The 23,130-nt window shown below is 43.5% G+C and overlaps 1 protein-coding gene across 1 annotated transcript in view; it reads left to right on the plus strand.

Annotated features, from left to right (window-relative positions):
• The window catches only part of LOC126095146 (acetylcholinesterase-like), a 118,439-nt gene that overhangs the window by 24,651 nt on the left and 70,658 nt on the right, over positions 1 to 23,130 (plus strand). Inside the window, exons 2-3 of the mRNA XM_049909866.1 lie at positions 1,129 to 1,248; positions 4,789 to 4,923. Coding sequence (XP_049765823.1) covers positions 1,129 to 1,248; positions 4,789 to 4,923 — 255 coding nt within the window. The remainder of the gene's footprint in view (positions 1 to 1,128; positions 1,249 to 4,788; positions 4,924 to 23,130) is intronic.

Genomic DNA, 23,130 nt, shown 5'->3' on the forward strand with positions numbered 1-23,130 from the left:
CAAGGCGATAGCTGCGCTCCAAGCAGACAGTAAGCCACACTTTTAATTGAGATATGTGATGAGTGCGAGTATTATCATGCATAATGATTTTTAACATAGCTTTTAGGTCAGCGACAGTGGATAAATAACAAAAAGAGATCTCATTTCTCTTCGTTAAATTTCGATTTATTTTAAGAACAAAAGCTGTCTAGGTAGAAGAAGAAGACATGAACTTTTGCAAAAAGACGTTGTACAACCACACAGCAAGGTGACCTTTTTTCACTACACTAACAGCCAAATCAGATGATGAATGTTGAAAATAAGGAATTGGTATGGAATGCAGTATCTATGTTATTTAACGTACCAAATAAGCCACTATAATTGTAGCTGAAGATAAGTGTTCATAGACGTGATAATAAAATTTCAAAATGAATAAAACTTGTTTCCCAACTCAAAACAAGCCAATTTCGCAAATGTTGCTGTATCTGAGCCAAAAGCGGCAGAACCTTCATACAGTTCTTCAACTTAGTTTTCTTTCGAAGAAAATGTAAACACCTTTACAAAAAAAATCGTGAATTGGAAATTTGAGTGAAGTGTATGAGACTCGTTCGAATCCATGGAATACATCTACATCTACATGGATACTCTGCAAATCACATTTAAGTGCCTGGCAGAGGGTTCATAGAGCCACCTTCACAGTTCTCTATTATTCCAATCTCGTATAGCGCGCGGAAAGAACGAACACCTAATCTTCCCGCACGAGCTCTGATTTCCCTTATATTATTGTATGTCAATGATAGTGGCTATAACAATAATTTTATGTCATTGAATCAGTGAGATTCGCCTCTTTTCGCATTTATTTCATGACCAGTTATGTATCTCGATAATTTACTGTCGCTTGGACTGCACAAATATAGCAATTATTTTGTAAATTAAGTAGAAGAGTATTTAAAAACACTAACCTGACGACTGGCATTCTCGCCGTCTGTGGCGCTAGTGCCTTTCCAATTGACAGAGGTTAGAAATTTTGACAGCAATAATGTCAAGACTGTATAATTATGTTACTCTGTGGCAGTACTCTGAAGATATAGTTACGATGGTACTCTCTGCAGACGAGGCGGTACTAGCAGCAGTTTTGTGTGTTTGCAGGGCCGGTACTTGCATCAGGGGCCCCACACTACCGAGTCGCAGCCTGGAATCTCGGCAACACCTCGCCCCAGTGCTGAAGCAACACGACCCGGAGTCCAGCCGTCGCCGCTGGTGGTAGAGGTGAGTTTGCACACGCTGCTCTGTCGCTTATTCTCCAAGTCATGCTCAAAATATTCAGTTTTCAGTGGCACCTGTCGCAGACACCACTCATAGTGTGCATTTACAATAGATGACTGCTTCTTCATTCGTTACATCTCTGGGCACCACCGTTAATTCCACTCACAGATCCGTCCTGAATCAGCTGCTTTATCTCACATACACAGCCGACCTTTTTAAATCATCCCCTCCCGCGTACCTACGCCAATATGCTGACACACCGTTTTCTTTTCTGTCCATTCCACGCTCCATTCGTCTCAATAATCGCTCCGACTTCACCTCAATAACACCACATCCTGGTCTAGCCAGTTGTACCTCTCAATCAATCGTGCAAAAACCAAGGAAGTAACTGTATATAAACCACCCAAGCTTTCGAGACCACTACCTAACGGTCTTCTGTCGACGAAATCAGTACTAAAAACTTGAAATTCCTGGAGCTAAAAGTCGACAGAAAGATAACTTGGAACCTCCACAGCCAAAAGAAAGCACATATTAGTATAAGAACTATTAACAGGTATAATACAGGATCTAAACAACTCGATTGTTATACGTACCTACAAGACCCTCCTCGGTCCCATCCCCATCTATGCAGTTGTTGCATAGATATCCGTCACTTCCAAGTTTTATCACTTCCTCCAAATCCTTGAATTTCACGACTCTGCCTTACTTTCCATATCCGTTTCCTCTCCCTCTTCAGTAGCCTAAACAGTTTGACTGATTTCCATGTCTCCAAACATCTGGAACACTTTCACCAGTCTTATGTCTCCCTCAGACTCGATTTCCAACACCGCATTGTATATATTGATCCTTGAGAACAGTTGCTTTCCAGTGCGACTCCATCATCACACCTCATCTTCCTTACATCACCATAAAATCCGTGTCCGTTTCCCGGATGGTTTCGACTGAGTTCCTCTATGAGACCATGAAATCTTCCTTGAGATCATTTCATCCTATCAATTATCATTTACCCTAGCTCTTGTACTTCAAACGAAGGGTCCAATACACATTGCATAACTGAAATCTTACCCAACTGCTTCCTACTACCAAGTTTGCTTCTTACTTTTACCAGTACTCATCCTGCATCCTTTCTCATACCACCTCCTCTCCAATCCCATCTGCATCCAAGTCCTTCATTTAGGAAATGTAGCTTGAAACTCACAAGGCCATCATCCTCTCCGTTATGGAGACTTTTAATATTATCACATAACCATGATTTAGGTCATTGTTTTTATGACTGTTACGGTATTTTATAGCTTTAATCAAACTCTGAAGAGCGGCAACGTGGCCGCTGCCAGCACCCCTCCTCCCACCCCCGCCTTATGTGCCTATTTAGCTACGAAATAAATAAAATCGGAACTCCAAATATACCCAGAATTAAACAAATGCTCCCAAATTCAGGAACGCCTCACTTGTGCTTTGCTTAGCCTCTGACACATGACTCTATTACCAGTTATTTCTATACATACGCCTTTCCAATACTATTCGTTGTACAGACTTACATATACCCTACAGGTTCCGACATCTAACTGATTCTTCTTTATTCTCCGGTTCTGGTTCTCTGTTGTGCGCAGAACAACACTCCCCTTCAGCAGTTCACCTACACCTTCTTAGTATCCTCTGCCAAGGAAAATCCATCCAGTTTCTACACCATGTCTTCTAAAGTCTACTCATTCTATCACCACGTCAGAGCTCCTTCCCAGCCGGCCACTGTGGCCGAGCGGTTCTAGGCGCTTCAGTCCGGAACCGCGCTGCTGCTACGGTCGCAGGTTCGAATCCTGCCTCGGGCATGGATGTGTGTGATGTTCCTCGGTTAGTTAGGTTTAAGTAGTTCTAAGTCTACGGGACTGATGACATCAGATGTTAAGTCCCATTGTGCTTAGAGCCATTTGAGCCATTTTTGAGCTCCTTCCCATTTGGAAACTCTGTATTTAGGAATCACTGTGCAAGCTTTCCTCCGTCTCCCCCCTCCAGCCCCTAAAAAGTAGTGGAGTGTGCTATGTATTGTAACTTCCTGACAGATTAAGTATTTGTAATGAACTGGCACTATAGCCTGGGAATTTGCATTTTGCAAGCAATGGCTTGAACGAATGAGCCGCGTGGAGTAGCCGTGCGGTTAGAGGCGCCATGTCACTGACTGAGCGGCCCCTCCCGCCGGAGGTACGAGTCCTCCCTCGAGCATGGGTGTATGTGTTGTTCATAGCATAAGTTAGTTTAAGTAGTATGTAAGTCTAGGGACCGATGACCTATGCAGTTTGGTCCCTTAAGAGCTAACAAATATTTGAACATTTTTGAACGAATCAGCTATCGAGATTGTTGTTGTTGTTGTTGTTGTTGTGGTCTTCAGTCCTGAGACTGGTTTGATGCAGCTCTCCATGCTACTCTATCCTGTGCAAGCTTCTTCATCTCCCAGTACTTTCTGCAACTTACATAATTCTGAATCTGCTTAGTGTATTCATCTCTTGGTCTCCCTCTTCGATTTTTACCATCCACGCTGCCCTCCAATACTAAATTGGTGATCCCTTGATGCCTCAGAACTTGTCCTACGAACCGATTCCTTCTTCTAGTCAAGTTGTGCCACATACTCCTCTTCTACCCAATTCTATTCAATACCTCCTCATTAGTTATGTGATCTACCCATCTAATCTTCAGCATTCTTCTGTAGCACCACATTTCGAAAGCTTCTATTCTCTTATTGTCAAAACTATTTATCACTCACGTTTCATTTCCATACATGGCTACACTCCATACAAATACATTCAGAAACGACTTCCTCACACTTAAATTTATACTCGATGTGAACAAATTTGTCTTCTTCACAAACGCTTTCCTTGTCATTGCCAGTCTACATTTTATATTCTCTCTACTTCGACCATCATCAGTTGTTTTGCTCTCCAAATAGCAAAACTCCTTTACTGCTTTAAGTGTCTCATTTCCTAATCTAATTCCCTCAGCATCGCCCGACTTCATTCGACTACATTCCATTATCCTCGTTTTGCTTCTGTTGATGTTCATCTTATATCTTCCTTTCAAGACACTGTCCATTCCGTTCAACTGCTCTTCCAAGTCCTTTGCCGTCTCTGACAGAATTACAGTGTCATCGGCGAACCTCAAAGTTTTTATTTCTTCTCCATGTATTTTAATTCCTACTCCGAAATTTTCTTTAGTTTCCTTTACTGCTTGCTCAGTATACAAATTGAATAACATCGGTGAGAGGCTACAACCGAGTCTCACTCCCTTCCCAACCACTGCTTCCCTTTCATGTCCCTCGACTCTTATAACTGCCATCTGGTTTACAACTCGCCCTCACAGCACTGCCAGTGATCCAGTGTTCCAGAACACTTTCGGTCTCACGTAGATTCCATGCCACAACGCCTCATCACTTTTGTCAAAGTGAAAAGTGCTACTATGCGCTGCTAAGTATGTGTTTGTAGCTCTTATGACCATGAGTGTATAAGTTGACACAAGTGCCAGAGAAGTAACACTAAGCCTCTGGTGCCCTCACAGGGAGAAGACGTGTACGCGACGGTGGAGCAGGGCACCCTCAGAGGCGCCGTGGTCACCAGCGAGTTGGGCCAGCAGTACGCCAGCTTCAGAGGAGTGCCGTACGCGCAGCCGCCGCTAGGGGAACTGCGTTTCCAGGTGAGCGAGAGCGCAGCGCTGTTGGTGCTTGGCAAAGCAGGCGGTAGTCAAACGCTTGGGAGAACTAATTCTAATTTCACGATAAGATACATTACAAAAGAGTGCAGAGGGTAAGTCTACTTGTTCACTACTGGCCATTAAAATTTCTACACCAAGAAGAAATGCAGATGATAAACGGGTATTCATTGGACAAATATATTATACTAGAACTGACATGTGTTTACATTTTCACGCAATTTGGGTGCATAGATCCTGAGAAATCAGTAACCAGAACAACCACATCTGGCCGTAATAACGGCCTTGATACGCCTGGACATTGATTCAAACAGAGCTAGGATGGCGTGTACAGGTACAGCTGCCCATGCAGCTTCAACACGATAGCACAGTTCATCAAGAGTAGTGACTGGTGTATTGTGACGAGTCAGTAGCTCGACTACCATCGACCAGACGTTTTCATCTGGTGGGAGATCTGGAGAATGTGCTGGCCAGTGTAGCAGTCGAACATGTTCTGTATCCAGAAAGGCCCGTACAGCACCTGCAACATGCGGTCGTGCATTATCCTGCTAAAATGTAGGGTTTCGCAGGGATCGAATGAAGGGTAGAGCCACGGGTCGTAACACATCTGAAATGTAACGTCTACTGTTCAAAGTGCCGTCAATGCGAACAAGAGGTGGCCGAGACGTGTAACCAGTGGCACCCCATACCATCACGCCGGGTGATACGCCAGTATGGCGATGACGAATACACGCTTCCAATGTGCGTTCACCGCGATGCCGCCAAACACGGATGCAACCATCATGATGCCGTAAACAGAACCTGGATTCATCAGAAAAAATGACGATTTGCCATTCGTGTAACCAGGTTCGTCGTTGAATACACCATCGCAGGCGTTACTGTCTGTGATGCAGCGTCAAGGGTAACAGCAGCCATGGTCTCCGAGATGATAGTCCATGCTGCTGCAAACATCGTCGAATTGTTCGTGCAGATAGTTGTTGTTTTGCAAACGTCCCCATCTGTTGACTCAGGGATGGAGACGTGGCTGCACGATCCGTTACAGCCATGCGGATAAGATGCATATTATCTCGACCGCTAGTGATACGAGGCCGTTGGGATCCAGCACGGCGTTCTGTATTACCCTACTGAACCCTACGATTCCAAAGTCTGCTAACCATCATTGGATCTCGACCAACGCGAGCAGGCTACAATCCGACCTTTATCAAAGTCGGAAACGTGATGGTAGGCATTTCTCCTCCTTACGAGAGGCATCACAACAACGTTTCACGAGGCAATGCCGGTCAACTGCTGTTTGTGTGTGATAAATCGGTTGGAAACTTTCCTCATGTCAGCACGTTGTAGGTGTCGCCAACCTTGTGCGAATGCTCTGAAAAGCTAATCATTTGCGTATCACAGCGTCTTCTTCGTGTCGGTTAAATTTTGCGTCTGTAGCACGTCATCGTCGTAGTGTAGCAATTTTAATGGCCAGTAGTGTAGGAAGTGATTTTATAAAGTTATGTGAAACAGTGCGAGGTGCCTGGGCTAGCAGTGTATTTAACACTAAATTCTTCTAGAATCTACATATGTAAATGATGCTCTAAGCCCCCCCACCCTATTATAACTCCGACTTTTGCTGTTGCACATGGATTAAAAAAAAACGGGAACTGACTGTAACAAACCCTGCAAGTGGAGTAGAAAAAGAGTTTGGCACCTGCAATAATTTAATTTGATAAATAAGTTAAATAAAGGAAGGTTTCATTAACGTAGTGAGAAATGATAGGATTGCTCTGCCGATTAACAGAATGAAAGTTCTGTCCAAAACAACAATATGATTTATGAAGACTAAACACAAAATAATAAACAAAAACACATGAAACATTTACAATACATCAAATTGGCTCAAATTGGATACTCAAATAAATGCTGTGAAGGTGAAGTTGTCCCTAAACTAGATTGTGACATTTATGATGAAGTGGTATGTGAAGCCAATTCCCTGCAACTCAAGTCTTAAGAGAGACACACAGCCAACCCAGCATTAATTGCTGCTACATTAGTAAGAACTCAGACAATGAACACCCAAGACAGATCAAAGTTAGAAAAGACAAACAGGCGCGCTCTGCTGAGCTCGGATTATCACCTAGCAAAATTGCCTGCTTTGCTGGTGCTGCGGACGTACATTACCAAGCTGTCTTCTTAACTGCACGGACACGATCTGGCATACCGGAGGCGATGGCTGGTTGCTTCGACGCCCTGTCGTGGTGATGATAATGTCGCGAGTATAGCCCGAAACAAATTATCCTGGCCTGGTTGCTCCAGACTAAAGACTTCCTAGCAATACAAATGCGCCTCTGAGGGAGACGAAGAAGGCTCGCCACACAATCACTGACGGTACAGTGATTGATTTTAACAAGCGAAGTCACACAGTAACTCCGATACAGTCAACTTTAGCCAAAACTGCTCAAGACAGACAACATAGGCCTCTTGTACGCAGTACGCTCAATTGCCAACTGTAGCCGGAAAGTTACGTTGAAGTCGAAACTTCAGCAACTTCGTCAAACAGTTACAATTAAATAAAAGTATATTAGACAGCCAACAGAAGGCAGGCTGTCCAGAGCAGCGAGAGCTCAGTCTTGTAACCTACTCCAACCGAAAGGCGAGAGCCGACTACCCCACAAGAGCACCCGTACAAAACCAAACACAGAACATTCCCGCCCCCACGACAGTGGCTGTTGTTAACTGTTCCAATCAGCAACTCGAAAACCGGCGGAAAATTCCACTCTATTGCCGGAGCACTACCATTCCACCAATGGAGATTCTTGGCGCCAATTTCTGCGCTGATTTTGTTACATCACGGAACTATGCCCTGAGCAAGCCAATCACAGTTACGATTTTGCAGATAGCGCGGGAATTTGCCCGCCACAACTGCCTGGGTACACAAGTCATTCCCACGCCTCGCTGGTAGCCCGCCAGAAAGCGTTTTCGCTACGTTTCTGCGAAGTAACGGAATGTGTAGCCCAGCCGCTCCTTCAGGCCCCTGCGGGCGTGTCTTTTGACAATGTCGGCGTCTGGAAAGCATTCACTCGACTCCCTCACACCTGTCGGCTTACCCTTTCAAGATCAGCAGTGCCCGCCTGTCACCGGACCACCCGGGTAACGAGAGACGCTGCGTGGGAAGCCCGCGTGTGTCGGAATAGCAACTTTTCACCACATGCAATTAGAGAGGAAAATCGTAAGATAGAAATATGAGAGGGGGCTCATGCCACTTCTCATAGCCCCTACGCCATTTTAGATTGTAATTGGTGAGTGGTTGGCTCACTTAGCAGCAAGGTAGTGAGTGAATCGCCCAAGAACAGTCTTGCAAACTGACTCCACATGCCGCACTCTATAAAGAAAATTACTGCAACTGAAAAATGCAGCTCCTAGAGGGAGGATTATTTATGATGTAGCCAACTTCACCTTCTTAATATGGAACTCTAACACTCACATCACACATCCATCCCCAGGGAGACCCTTCCAAACACCGATTCACACAGACATTCACGCTCTAAATATGGCCTGGACACATGAGCCAAATATGGAGCAGTTTATTCTTTACAATCAGAGTTGGAGTGCTCCGCAATTAAATGCCCAAGATGTTACAACGATTTCAATCATTAAACTAACCTGAACTCACTCACACATGATACTATTTAAGTTAACAATCTCTTTGTGAGCTTTCAGAATCTAATTACAACCTCCGATTCATTCTGTCTCCCTGCAGCAAGAATAACCTTTACAAAATGTTCCCTGAACTGATGGTCCATTCACAATGACAGTGGTGGTATCTGCTTTAGTTTATGGGGACTTCAGGCACACTGTCTGCATACACACAACAAAAATTCAGAATATAAAAAAAGCAGGGTGTAGAGAACAATACAGTAATTTGTGCGCCCTACTCTATCAATTACATAAGAATTGCAGTGTAAAACACAAACAGATACAAGGTATAACATACATTACAAAAACTACACTAGAGAGAGAAATTTAAGAAGAAAAACATGGTTCATGGGGCGTCAAGTTGTGCGTGCACATTGCACAATGTTCATGACTGTGCTGAGAATGAGGCACTAAATCACATTGTTAGAAATATTCTAAGCACTTCTCAAATTCGTTAGTTTCTCTGAGGGGGTTGGAATGTTGAGTCATATGCATTGATGCACGTGGTTGCATGTCTTGAGCATTGGAGGGGGGCTTTTGGGATGGGGCCACAGTACTGACATCACATAGGGCTAAACGTCAGGTGTTGTTGCTACGTTGTTGCAACAGCAATAGGGTCTGCTGGAGCATCTGCAGTACTCTGTTGAGATTGTGGCAAGACCCACACATATGATAACGGCAGTACGGTAGGAAGACATAGTGATAGGCTCTCCTCATGTTGATTAAATGTCTCTGAGGTCTACTAGTTGGGATGCATCACTGGTACTGGACAGTACTTTACGTTTCCCAATATTGCAGTTCGACGAGGGATAATGGCTCGTGGAGTGACTCCACAAGTGTGTTAGGTCATCCAGACAGGATCGAACTAGGAGCGACGATTGCTACAACTGCTCTCTAATAGAGAGGAGAAGTTAGAAATGAGACAATTCATTTTGTATGTAGGCTATGTAAGTAGGCTGTTTAGGTTCTTGTATTGGTAACGCCGCCGCCACGTAGCGCTCTGTGTGCTAGTTTGCATTGTTGTCTGCCATTGTAGTGTTGTGCAGCGGCAGCTGGATGTTAACAGCGCATAGCGTTGGGCAGTTGGAGGTGAGCCGCCAGCAGTGGTGGATGTGGGGAGAGAGATGGCGGAGTTTTGAAATTTGTAATACTGGATATTATGAATTGCTATAAATATTATGATTTTTCAACACTATTAAGGTAAATACATTGTTTGTTCTCTATCAAAATCTTTCATTTGCTAACTATGCCTATCAGTAGTTAGTGCCTTCCGTAGTTTGAATCTGTAATTTAGCTGGCAGTAGTGGCACTCGCTGTATTGTAGTAGTTCGAGTAACGAAGATTTTTGTGAGGTAAGTGATTTGTAAAAGGTATAGGTTATTGTTAGTCAGGGCCATTCTTTTGTAGGGATTTTTGAAAGTCAGATTGCGTTGCGCTAAAAATATTGTATGTCACTTTAAGCACAGTCATGTATTATTTTTCTAAGGGGACGTTTCATAGCCACAGACTGCACACAGCACAGCCAGTGATTTTCATACAGAGAGCGCTACGTGGCGGCGGCGTTACCAATATAAGAACCTAAACAGCCTACTTACATAGCCTACTTACAATTTGTTAGAGTTTGTGGCACAATACTGCTTTGTGTGTGCAGATCGGCCAATGCTAGTGAGTTGTAAAAACCCTAACAGGTGAGTATATAGCGTCCCTTTCTGTCCTGAGGCACATGAGGCGCAGGTTCTGACACCATATGTGATCTTCTTCGTGTACTCACGACAATGTGGTCTGCCGCAGGGAATCCCTCCAAACGGCTGCTGCATCCGAAGAGCTAGCTGGCTGTTGTGTGTGGGTTGCATGTCAGTGTCAACGGCCAGCCTCACTTTCACTTGTGGCCCGGCGAGGATCCCGCCTAATCGCTCAGGTATATGGCCTGGTGACTGTCAGCTTGGAGGACCGGACGCTCCCGCGCCCTTCTCGTTAGGTGGCGCGCTGACGCTCCCCTTCTTCAGGTAGCCGAAGACCTCTTGTTTTTGCTTCGGCTGGCTTCGGCATTGCCACGATACCCGTCATCTGCACAATTCTGACAAAAATCATATGCCTAACTTTTCCCCAGAGTGTGGAATGTCAGATCCCTTAATCAGGCAGGTAGGTAAGAAAATTTAAAAAGGGAAATGGATAGGTTAAAGTTATATATAGTGGGAATTAGTGAAGTTCGGTGGCAGGAGGAACAAGACTTTTGGTCAGGTGAATACAGGGTTATAAATACTAAATCAAATAGGGGTAATGCAGGAGTAGGTTTAATAATGAAGCGGGTAAGCTACTACAAACAGCATAGTGAATGCATTATTGTGGCCAAGATAGACACGAAGCCCATGCCTACTACAGTAGTACAAGTTTATATGCCAACTAGCTCTGCAGATGATGAAGAAATTGATGAAATGTATGAAGAGATAAAAGAAATTATTCAGGTAGTGAAGGGAGACGAAAATTTAATAGTCATGGGTGACTGGAATTCGAGTGTAGGAAAATGGAGAGAAGGAAACATAGTAGGTGAATATGGATTGGGGGTAAGAAATGAAAGAGGAAGCTGTCTGTTAGAATTTTGCACAGAGCATAACTTAATCATAGCTAACACTTGGTTCAGGAATCATAAAAGAAGGTTGTATACATGGAAGAATCCCGGAGATACTAAAAGGTCTCAGATAGATTATATAATGGTAAGACAGAGATTTAGGAACCAGGTTTTAAATTGTAAGACATTTCCAGGGGCAGATGTGGACTCTGACCACAATCTATTGGTTATGAACTACAGATTAAAATTGAAGAAACTGCATAAAGGTGGGAATTTAAGGAGATGAGGCCTGGATAAACTGACTAAACGAGAGGTTGTACAGAGTTTCAGGGAGAGCATAAGGGAACAATTGACAGCAGTGGGGGAAAGAAGTACAGTAGAAGTAGAAAAAGAATGGGTAGCTCTGAGGGATGAAGTAGTGAAGGCAGCAGAGGATCAAGTAGGTAAAAAGACGAGGGCTAGTAGAAATCCTTGGGTAACAGAGGAAATATTGAATTTAATTGATGAAAGGAGGAAACGTAAAACCACAGTAAATGAAGCAAGCAAAAAGGAATACAAACGTCTCAAAAATGAGATCGACAGGAAGTGCAAAATTGCTGAGCAGGGACGGATAGAGGACAAAAGTAAGGATGTAGAGGCTTATCTCACTAGGGGTAAGATACACACTGCCTACAGGAAAAGTAAAGAGATCTTTGGAGAAAAGAGAACCACTTGGATAAATATCAAGAACTCAGATGGAAACCCAGTCCTAAGCAAAGAAGGGAAAGCAGAAAGGTGGAAGGAGTATATAGAGGGTCTATACAAGGGCGATCCACTTGAGGACAATATTATGGAAATGGAAGAGGATGTAGATGAAGATGAAATGGGAGATACGATACTGCGTGAAGAGTTTGACAGAGCACTGAAAGACCTGAGTCGAAACAAGGCCCCCAGAGTAGACAACATTCCATTGGAACTACTGACGGCCTTGGGAGAGCCAGTCCTGACAAAACTCTACCATCTGGTGAGCAAGATGTATGAAACAGGCGAAATACCCTCAGACTTCAAGAAGAATATAATAATTCCAATCCCAAAGAAAGCAGGTGTTGACAGATGTGAAAATTACCAAACTATCAGTTTAATAAGCCACAGCTGCAAAATACCAACACGAATTCTTTACAGACGAATGGAAAAACTAGTAGAAGCCGACCTCGGGGAAGATCAGTTTGGGTTCCGTAGAAATGTTGGAACACGTGAGGCAATACTGACCTTACGACTTATCTTAGAAGAAAGATTAAGGAAAGGCAAACCTACGTTTCTAGCATTTGTAGACTTAAAGCAAGCTTTTGACAATGTTGAGTGGAATACTCTCTTTCAAATTCTAAAGGTGGCAGGGGTAAAATACAGGGAGCGAAAGGCTATTTACAATTTGTATAGAAACCAGATGGCAGTATAAGAGTCGAGGGACATGAAAGGGAATCAGTGGTTGGGAAGGGAGTAAGACAGGGTTGTAGCCTCTCCCCAATGTTATTCAATCTGTATATTGAGCAAGCAGTAAAGGAAACAAAAGAAAAATTCGGAGTAGGTATTAAAATCCATGGAGAAGAAATAAAAACTTTGAGGTTCGCCGATGACATTGTAATTTTGTCAGAGACAGCAATGGACTTGGAAGAGCAGTTGAACAGAATGGATGGTGTCTTGAAGGGAGGATATAAGATGAACATCAACAAAAACAAAACGAGGATAATGGAATGTAGTCGAATTAAGTCGGTCGATGTTGAGGGCATCAGATTAGGAAATGAGACACTTAAAGTAGTAAAGGTGTTTTGCTATTTGGGGAGCAAAATAACTGATGATGGTCGAAGTAGAGAGGATATAAAATGTAGACTGGCAATGGCAAGGAAATCGTTTCTGAAGAAGAGAAATTGGTTAACATCGAGTATAGATTTAAGTTCAGGAAGTCATTTCTGAAAGTATTTGTATGGAGTGTAGCCATGTATGGAAGTGAAACATGGACGGTAAATAGTTTGGACAAGAAGAGAATAGAAGCTTTCGAAATGTGGTGCTACAGAAGAATGCTGAAGATTAGATGGGTAGGTCACATAACTAATGAGGAAGTATTGAATAGGATTGGGGAGAAGAGAAGTTTGTGGCACAACTTGACCAGAAGAAGGGATCGGTTGGTAGGACATGTTCTGAGGCATCAAGGGATCACCAATTTAGTATTGGAGGGCAGCGTGGAGGGTAAAAATCGTAGGGGGAGACCAAGAGATGAATACACTAAGCAGATTCAGAAGGATGTAGGTTGCAGTAGGTACTGGGAGATGAAGAAGCTTGCACAGGATAGAGTAGCATGGAGAGCTGCATCAAACCAGTCTCAGGACTGATGACCACAACAACAACAACAACAACTTTTTCCCATGACCTTCTATGTTATAATAAATTTACATAACGACACATTGATGGTCTGTCATTTCTGACACTATTATTTTACTTTTAGAGTTATTAATCTATGGCTATCATTATAACGAAATCTTGGTGTATCTAATCTAGACATGGAAATAATTTATCTTGATATTTGTGTAGAGACCGATCTCACTATTGTATATGGTGTGTGACAACTGATGCTATGTATTGGATGAACAACTAAATGTGCGGGCCCGCACTAATATTACTATTAATTATATAGATCGACAGTAGACATGCTCCAGAATTAACTACCATTTGCCAACGATCTACATTCTATGTCTTTTAATTAAATTATGTTGTTATGCGGGTCGAAGTTTTACTGTGTTATAAAGAACATGCAACTATTCTACTTTCGCTCGCCTGTCGTCCCTCCATGCCGGGTCTGTGGTTTGGTGACCTGAAAAATAGCATCCCAACAGGCTCGCGCCAAACAATTGTGGTAGAAAACCACCACAATATTAAGTATCTAGTTATTATTAAATCCTAAAGTTTAACTTATCCTAGTATATGGTACTCTCTCTCTCTCTTTTCTCTCTGTCTCTCTTTATTTTATTTTATTTTATTTTATTTTATTTATTTATTTTTTACCTTATACAACAATCTTACATAATTCCTGTTACGCTGACGTCTCGCTGAACGCCGCTATTGACGACAGTTATGTGCGCGCCGTACAACACGGCCTCCGAGTTCTCAGTACGCCTCACTGAAATTCCTGAGACTGGGTTAGCCATGGCTATACAAGACAATAAATTTATAGTTGCAACTTCTTTTTCTATATTATCCGGTATTCGCGATCCAAGCACACCTTTCCAGAGGCAATGTAATATGACCAAGCCAGGACTGGTTCCTGTTGAGGATTCCGTCGCCCACCACACATCAGCTATACAGTATGTCACGGATCTCCAAGTATAATTCCTTGGTTATTCATGTGTGACAGTCACAAGCAGCACGCTAAATCCCCAACCAGCACATTAGCATGGTAGGCTTTATGCCCGCATTTCTACCGTCTAGACCCTAGAGCACCATTGGAGTCAAATGCTCACAGGTTCACCCCGACTTGCACGACAACGATGCTGGCGCATCACTGTAAAAACTATACTGCCCATGTTCATCCTCGAAATCACGCAATATACCACAATCTTGCAATGCACTGACGCGTGCCTGCAAGCATTGGTATGAACGTCTCACGAACTGGTTGTGACCGTTATGGAGCGTATCACGACTTCTCAGAACGCTTCTAAGAGCACGTTCTTGTATGCGCCCGTTTGTGCGACATCTCCTCACTCATCATTATCCCTCAACATGGACACCAGACAGGAAAGGACTAAAACATTGCTCATGGAAAGATAGTGTCTCCTACTCCACCGACATTGGAAGTCGCGAACAGAAACAAAAAAGGATAGCAGCAGTAAATTCTTATGCGAGACAACGCAGCGTGTTAATACTTTAGCAATCTTAATCTATTAATGCAACGATTATTGTTCCCCGAAGAAAGGTTCATATATTTGCCTATTCTACTATGTACACCACTTACACTACTACTATAGCAAGGTTCATGTATTTGCCCATTCTACTATGTACACCACTTACACTACTACTATTCCACGAACTCCTTTATGTGAGAGATGTGGTGGAGTCCTATGGCTTCTTTCCTTTCAGCGTCTCCAATTCATAAGCATTGTGGTGAGCTTCTCTCCTTATACGGCACGGGCCATTGTAAACAGAAAAGAATTTTTGGCATTTCATTTTTTGTTTGTTAGAGAGTCGGAGAGACTTCACGAGCACCTTTTGTCCAATTTTGAAGTGTCGTAGACGAGCTCCCCTGTCGGCACGTATCTTCCTGACCTCTGCTGCAGCCCGTATCCTCTTGAGAGCCAAATCCACTATGGCTCGGTGCTGCGTTCGCGCCCTTGGTGGGAAGTTTACGACTTCGGTTACTGTTTGTTACAGTACAACCGGCACAAGTTTCCCAGTTCCTTAATAACCCGTCTGCAGCATTCGGGCTCGGATGGTGTGAAGATATAAAAATGGGATCAATTTTACATCCACGCAACGCCTCCTTCCATGTTTTTGACTTAAATTGTGGCCCGTTATCAGAAATAATTCTACTCACATGACCAACCTGTGATAGGAAATCCCGGATTAGGGCTCGTGATGCAGTTCGTCCTGTCGCCCTCTTCAGTGGCGTAAAGGTAACGTATTTGGACGTTGGTTCAACAAACACTAATAAGTAAGTATATACTCTTCTTGTTCTTGGCAAAGGTCCCATCAAATCTGTTGCCGCTATTTGTCTTAATTTGGTCGGTACGATTGGGTACAATGCTGCCTGCATGCTCACAGTGGTGTGCTTAGCGTTTTGGCAGTCTTTACACACCGACAGTACCCTCCGAATTCGACGCTCCATGTTTCGAAAGTAACACATGGTCCTTAGCTTGAGATTGCACTTGCGTGGTCCGAAGTGTCCATAGCTGAGGTGAGTATGCCATATAACCTTGTTTATTAGGTGTTCAGGGATGCATACCCCCAATTCAGTGTCATTGGCATAATTTCGGTGGAAAATTATGCCTTTCCGCAAGAGGTAGAACTGCCTGATGGTGGCGTGTCTTCTGTCTATCCATTTCTGTTTCAATAACACTAGGGCAGGGTCCTTGTCATGCTCCTTCTTGATGTCCTGCATACTACAGGTAATAAAATTTTCAAAGGCTACTTTCTGCATATAGAAAAGGCAGTAGTGATTTTCCTCCAGATCTTCTTCCATGTTGTGCTCAAATCCGATCGGTGACCGTGATAAGGCGTCTGCAATAATGTTCTGACTGCCGGGGATATATTCTATCGAAAAGTTGTGCTGCTGCAGATATGATGCCCACCTAATGAGCCGCCTGTGATTAAGCTTTGCAGTCATCAGGAACTCGAGTGCCTTGTGGTCTGTGTAGACCCTCGTCTTGCGACCAAACAGAAGGTATCTGAATTTTTCAAACGCCCATACAATAGCCAGCGCCTCTAACTCGGTTACTGAGTAATTCCTCTCACTCTTGGCTAGTACTCTGCTACCAAACGCAATTGTCTTCCACACCCTGTTTCCTTCATGTACATAGTCTTGGAACACCATGACACCCAGACCTGAGTAAGAACTGTCCGTTACTATGCAAAGCTTTTCTGCTAAATTAGGGTGTGAGAGGATGGGTGCTTGTAATAATGCGAATTTTAATGCTTTCCATTCGGATTCAGCCGCCTCATCCCATTCCCAAGGAATCTTCTTTCCTGTAAGTTGATGTAACCTAGGACTGCTCTGAGTTTTGACATGTATAAGCAGTTGTAAAAATTTATGATCCCTAAAAACCCTCTTAACTGCTTCTTTGTCGTAGGAATGGGAAACTTTTCAATCGCTTCGATCTTTTCGCGATTTGGCGCAATGCCGTCACCCGTGATGATATGACCTAGAAATTTGACAGAGGACGTCCCAAAATTCGATTTTTCGATATTGATAGTCACTCCGTATTCCTTGAATGTCGCAAGGAGTTCACCGAGGACCGCATTGTGCTCTCCCCAAGATTTCTCCGCGATCACCAAATCGTCCACATAGCTGGTGACATGACGTTTCAAATTATCGCTTAGTATGCCGTCCAGTCCCCGAATGAATGCGGCAGACGAAACGTTCAAACCAAATGGTAGACGACGAAACCGGTAACATCTTCCAAATGCTAAAAAGGCTGTGTACTGTCTGCAATTTGGATGGAGCTCGATCTGCCAGAAACTCGATTTTAGATCAGCTGATGAGAAGATTGATATTCCATAGAAGTTTTGTAAGAGTTCCTCTAATCGTTCCGGTCTGTCTGTTTCGGGTTCTATTATGGTATTAATTTGTCGCGAGTCCAAGACTAAACGAATACTACCATCTGCCTTCTCGACTACTCTTAACGGGTTATTATAGGCTGAAGCCGTAGGTTCTACTATTCCTTCACTCAGCATTCGCGTAATTTCAGCTGCTACTTTCTGTCGATATGCCAAGGGGATTGGGTAGGGTGTCACACGAAACTGGTTGTGCGGACGTACACGGAATTCGTATTAGAAGTTCTTTATTGATCCTGTCTTGGGAATGAAGACCTCCGCATGTTCTACTAGTAATTTATGAAGTTCTTTGCGGAGGTCGCACCTTATATTCTTTATTGCTTCCACTTTTTCTCCTATTTTCTCCTTTATTTCTCCCATTATTCCGACTTCATTCTCATCCGGTCCTCTCCCCTACCCGCAACGTCGACCTGTTCTTTCTTTCTGTCTTTCAGACACGCATAGTTTATCCGTACACAGTTAGACGGTAGTTGAGCTGGGATCAGCTGGTCGTCGAACTTAACGTGGACGGGATTCCCTTTCCTCAAAACCACTTCACCTCGTCCTAGATCAACTATCGCTTCATGTTCCTTTAGGAAGTCCGTTCCTATTATCATGTCGATCGCCAGATTTGGCACGATCCAGAAGTTAGACTCTATTTTGTGTCCTTGGCAGGATAATTCCAGTCTTGTTTGTTGAGTGACCTCCGTACATTTACCCGCTAATGCCCCTTTTATTTTGATTTTCTTAACCGATAGGACAGGCCAGTCCATCTCCTGAGAGCACCTCTTGTATGCTGCCTCAGATATTGCTGTTATGTAGCTTCCACTATCTATTATCGCATTCATACTCTTTTCAGCTATTGCTACTGTGATAAGAGGCTGCCGATCCTGTCGAGGAATTGTTTTATGTTCTTCGAGCAGGATTTCTGATAAATCTTCGTAATTTATTATCCGTAGTTGGCCAGGTCCGAGATTACGTGCGAAATTCCGGCGGCCTGTGTTCGCACTAGTCTGGCGTCAATCCCTTGTTAAGCTCCCCCTCCTCTGACGTGCATTAGGATTTGCGGGTCTAGTATCAATCTCCTGGCTCCACTGTTGGCCTTGGTTTCGCTCTCTCCAATTACGGTCGCTTTGCCGTTCGTTATTCCTCCTATCCCAGATTCCTTGTCTAGATTGACCCTGCTCCCTGACGTTCTGGTTTCCGTGTATTTGGTTTCCATAACCTTGAATAGCGTAACCTTGACTTCCGTAACCCTGGTTTCCTAACTGACCAGTGCGATTATGCGATCTGTTGTCGTCTTCCCTTCCTGGCCCGTGGTATTTGTTACTTTGCCCCTTCTTCTTGTCCTTTGCGTCTTGTTTATCAAAGACTACTTCGAGTTCGCGCAATAGACTCTTGAATGCTTCTATGTCAGATCCACACTTCCCGACAAGCGTCTGTTGGTACCCAACTGGCAATTAGGAAAAGCAAAATTTAATGATTTCTCCGTTGCTATATGGACTATCTAAAAATTGATTCGTTTTGAGTAAATCATAAAGAAATTTGGTTGCGCTCCTATGCCCGGACACTTCCAGTTCAGGACAAAATATTATTTCCTCTTTAATCCTGTCTTGCGTTTCCTTTGACCAGTAGGTCCGCAGGAATGCACCAACAGATTCCTGATAAGTCCGACACGTCGCTGCCACACCTCGCATCTTTTCCGCAGCTTGGCCTTCGATGTGTCCACACATGAATTCTAATTTTGCCTTGGTTGGCCATAATGCCGGTAATGAATTTGTAAACTGCATCACCCAGCTCTTGGGCTGCATCGACCCTCCATTTTCTTTGAACTTCTGGAATTTTAGTATCGACAGGAAGTGATTGTGATCAAAATCCTGTCTGATCCTCGCACTGGTGTTGTCACTCGTTTCCAATACTTGCACGTCTGCTGAGTGTCCTGTTCTAGCTTGCTGATAACTGTGATGTGCTACCTCTGTATCACAGTGGAAGTGGCACTCAGAATTCACTCTCCTAAGTGGGCTACAATTATTGGAGCTATTACTCGCTGTTTCTGCGTGTGCATTGTTAGCTCCGCACTCGGTCATTGGGCTAGAGCACGGCGGGCTTTTCCTCGGAGACACAGTTCCGTGTATTCCATCATTGGTATCCGAACGCGCAGTGCTCGTGTGCCCGTTTTGCTCTAGTTTTGCTATCCGACTCTCTACTTCTTCCATTCGTTTCGTGGTGTTCGCAACCGCAATATTACCCTGAGTTTTTAAGAACGCTAGGGATTTTGAGTGGGATTGTGTTGTACGTCGCAAGCGCCCTGCGAGATTAGAAGTTGCTTCCGCGACTTTCATTGCCCCTATTGCCGCCGTTTTGGCCAGGCCTATTACTTTTTGTGCAGCCATTGACATTTGTTTTACTTCTCCACATTCTTTCTTTATTGTTAGTAATTCCCCTCGAATTTCTCCTATATGCGAAATTATTGCCTTAGTGTCCTTCTTACACTGTTCGTCAGCTCCTTCTTTCATTGATCGTAGGAAGCTCAGTATTGGGTTTATGTCATCTTTTTGATTCTCTTCAAACATGGGCGATGCAACTCTGGACACCTGGGCGCTAGAGCTCTGACGTGACCGAGCTGGCCCCTGTCTGCTCTCATTCGTTTGATTATAAACTTCTGCTGCCGTCTCGACCTGTGTGCCTGTCTCTGTTTCATCCTCTACCTCACTATCATAATCACGGCCGCGACGTTGCCCTAAGATCACGTCCAAATCACCGTCCTCATCAATGACCCTGTTGTCCTGTCCTGCTAAAAATGTACCCATCTCATCTCCGAACCTAGCCCCGTCAGTAAATTGCCCCTTATCCATTATGCTATCCTCTTTTGTTTTAGCTTCGCTGGATAATAGTCGTGCCTTACTCCTCGTGATCTTTCATCAAAAACTAATTTACGTACGATGCACAATAAAAATAATCTACTCAATATATTTTTCCACATAGACATAAAATTTCAACAACGCCGTTCCAACGCTGTAATTACATGCACGATTTGTTGTGGTACAGAAAGTGCAAACAAATCCGACAAAATGTGATGTGGTGCGGACACCACATCAAAGAAACCCATAAAACAATGAACAAACAAACAAATATATACGCTGAAAACAAAAACAGTAATCATGCACCGCTACTTAAAACTAATCACGGAACTACAAGAAAAATAACTAGGGTATTAAAAAAAAAAGAAGAGAGAAAAAAAATTTGAATGTTCCTACTAAGAATACTGTTTGTTAATCAGTGATTCACAGGAAAGATCTGAGGCTAAGGGTCGCCATTTTATGCAAGGTGCCTGGGCTAGCAGTGTATTTAACACTAAATTCTTCTAAAATCTACATATGTAAATGATGCTCTAAGCCCCCCCTATTCTAACTCCGACTTTTGCTGTTCACATGGATTAAAAGATACGCTAACTGACTGTAACAAACCCTGCAAATGGAGTAGAAAAAGAGTTTGGCACCTGCAATAATTTAATTTGATAAATAAGTTAAATAAAGGAAGGTTTCATTAACATAGTGAGAAATGATAGGATTGCTCTGCCGATTAACAGAATGAAAGTTCTGTCCAAAATAACAATATGATTTATGAAGACTAAACACAAAATAATAAACAAAAACACATGAAACATTTACAATACATCAAATTTGCTCAAATTGGATACTCAAATAAATGCTGTGAAGGTGAAGTTGTCCCTAAACTAGATTGTGACATTTATGACGAAGTGGTATGTGAAGCCAATTCCCTGCAACTCAAGTCATAAGAGAGACACACAGCCAACCCAGCATTAATTGCTGCTACATTAGTGAGAACTCAGACAATGAACACCCAAGACAGATCAAAGTTAGAAAAGACAAACAGGCGCGCTCTGCTGAGCTCGGATTATCACCTAGCAAAATTGCCTGCTTTGCTGGTGCTGCGGACGTACATTACCAAGCTGTCTTCTTAACTGCACGGACACGATCTGGCATACCGGAGGCGATGGCTGGTTGCTTCGACGTCCCATCATGGTGATGATAATGTCGCGAGTATAGCCCGAAACAAATTATCCTGGCCTGGTTGCTCCAGACTAAAGACTTCCTAGCAATACAAATGCGCCTCTGAGGGAGACGAAGAAGGCTCGCCACACAATCACTGACGGTACAGTGATTGATTTTAACAAGCGAAGTCACACAGTAACTCCGATACAGTCAACTTTAGCCAAAACTGCTCAAGACAGACAACATAGGCCTCTTGTACGCAGAACGCTCAATTGCCAACTGTAGCCAGAAAGTTACGTTGAAGTCGAAACTTCAGCAACTTCGTCAAACAGTTACAATTAAATAAAAGTATATTAGACAGCCAACGGAAGGCAGGCTGTCCAGAGCAGCGAGAGCTCAGTCTTGTAACCTACTCCAACCAAAAGGCGAGAGCCGACTACCCCACAAGAGCACCCGTACAAAACCAAACACAACATTCCCGCCCCCACGACAGTGGCTGTCGTTAACTGTTCCAATCAGCAACTCGAAAACCGGCGGAAAATTCCACTCTATTGCCGGAGCACTACCATTCCACCAATGGAGATACTTGGCGCCAATTTCTGCGCTGATTTTGCTATGTCACGGAGCTATGCCCTGAGCAAGCCAATCACAGTTACAATTCTGCAGAAAGTGTGGGAATTTGCCCGCCACAACTGCCTGGGTACACAAGTCATTCGCACGCCTCGCTGGTAGGCCGCCAGAAAATGTTTTCGCTACGTTTCTGCGAAGTAACGGAATGTGTAGCCCAGCCGCTCCTTCAGGCCCCTGCGGGCGTGTCTTTTGACAATGTCGGCGTCTGGAAAGCATTCACTCGACTCCCTCACACCCGTCGGCTTAACCTTTCAAGATCAGCAGTGCCCGCGTGTCACCGGACCACCTGGGTGACGAGAGACGCTGCATGGGAAGTCCGCGTGTGAAGGAATAGCAACTTTTCACCGCATGCAATTAGAGAGGAAAATCGTAAGATAGAAATATGAGAGAGGGCTCATGCCACCTCTCAACAGTATGGGAAGAACAGGTGTGCCAACATAAAGGCGACTGAATTGGCTTAAACGTGAGTGATAGAGGGTCCCAGTTGGGAGTAAACTGGAGAGTTATCCGTTACGCCGTTTCCCTTACAAACCAAGGAAACCTTCACGAAATTTTTTATAGTCTCATAATATTAGATGGAAACGAAAATTAAAAACCAGTAATAGAATAAAAGAACTACGGAGAAAATGCTGATCAGAAGAAACAAAAATAACCAAAAATGTCACGTTAACCAACCGAAATTCCAAGGGGGTGGGTACTTCATGTCCACCTATCGAAAATATTGTACTCACGTACTTTTACATTTTAAAACTCCGAAAAAATTTATTTATTGTTTTTAATGAAGTATTCTACCAGATTCCGCATATGTTTAAATATTTCTGTTAAACTTCACCCAAAATTTAAGTCGTAGTAGTAGACGTGACTTTTCACAATAAATGTCATATTCCATATATTCAAGTTCAGGACCCTACTTACACATCAACATCTCTTTAAAAACTATGTTGTAAGTAAAAGTAAACAGCAATCAGCGAAATACATATTTTAAATTTTTCCTGGTGGTCATAAAATGCACACCCTTTTGGAGTA

The sequence above is a fragment of the Schistocerca cancellata genome, chromosome 8 (assembly GCF_023864275.1).
Source record: "Schistocerca cancellata isolate TAMUIC-IGC-003103 chromosome 8, iqSchCanc2.1, whole genome shotgun sequence".
Lineage (NCBI taxonomy): Eukaryota > Metazoa > Arthropoda > Insecta > Orthoptera > Acrididae > Schistocerca > Schistocerca cancellata.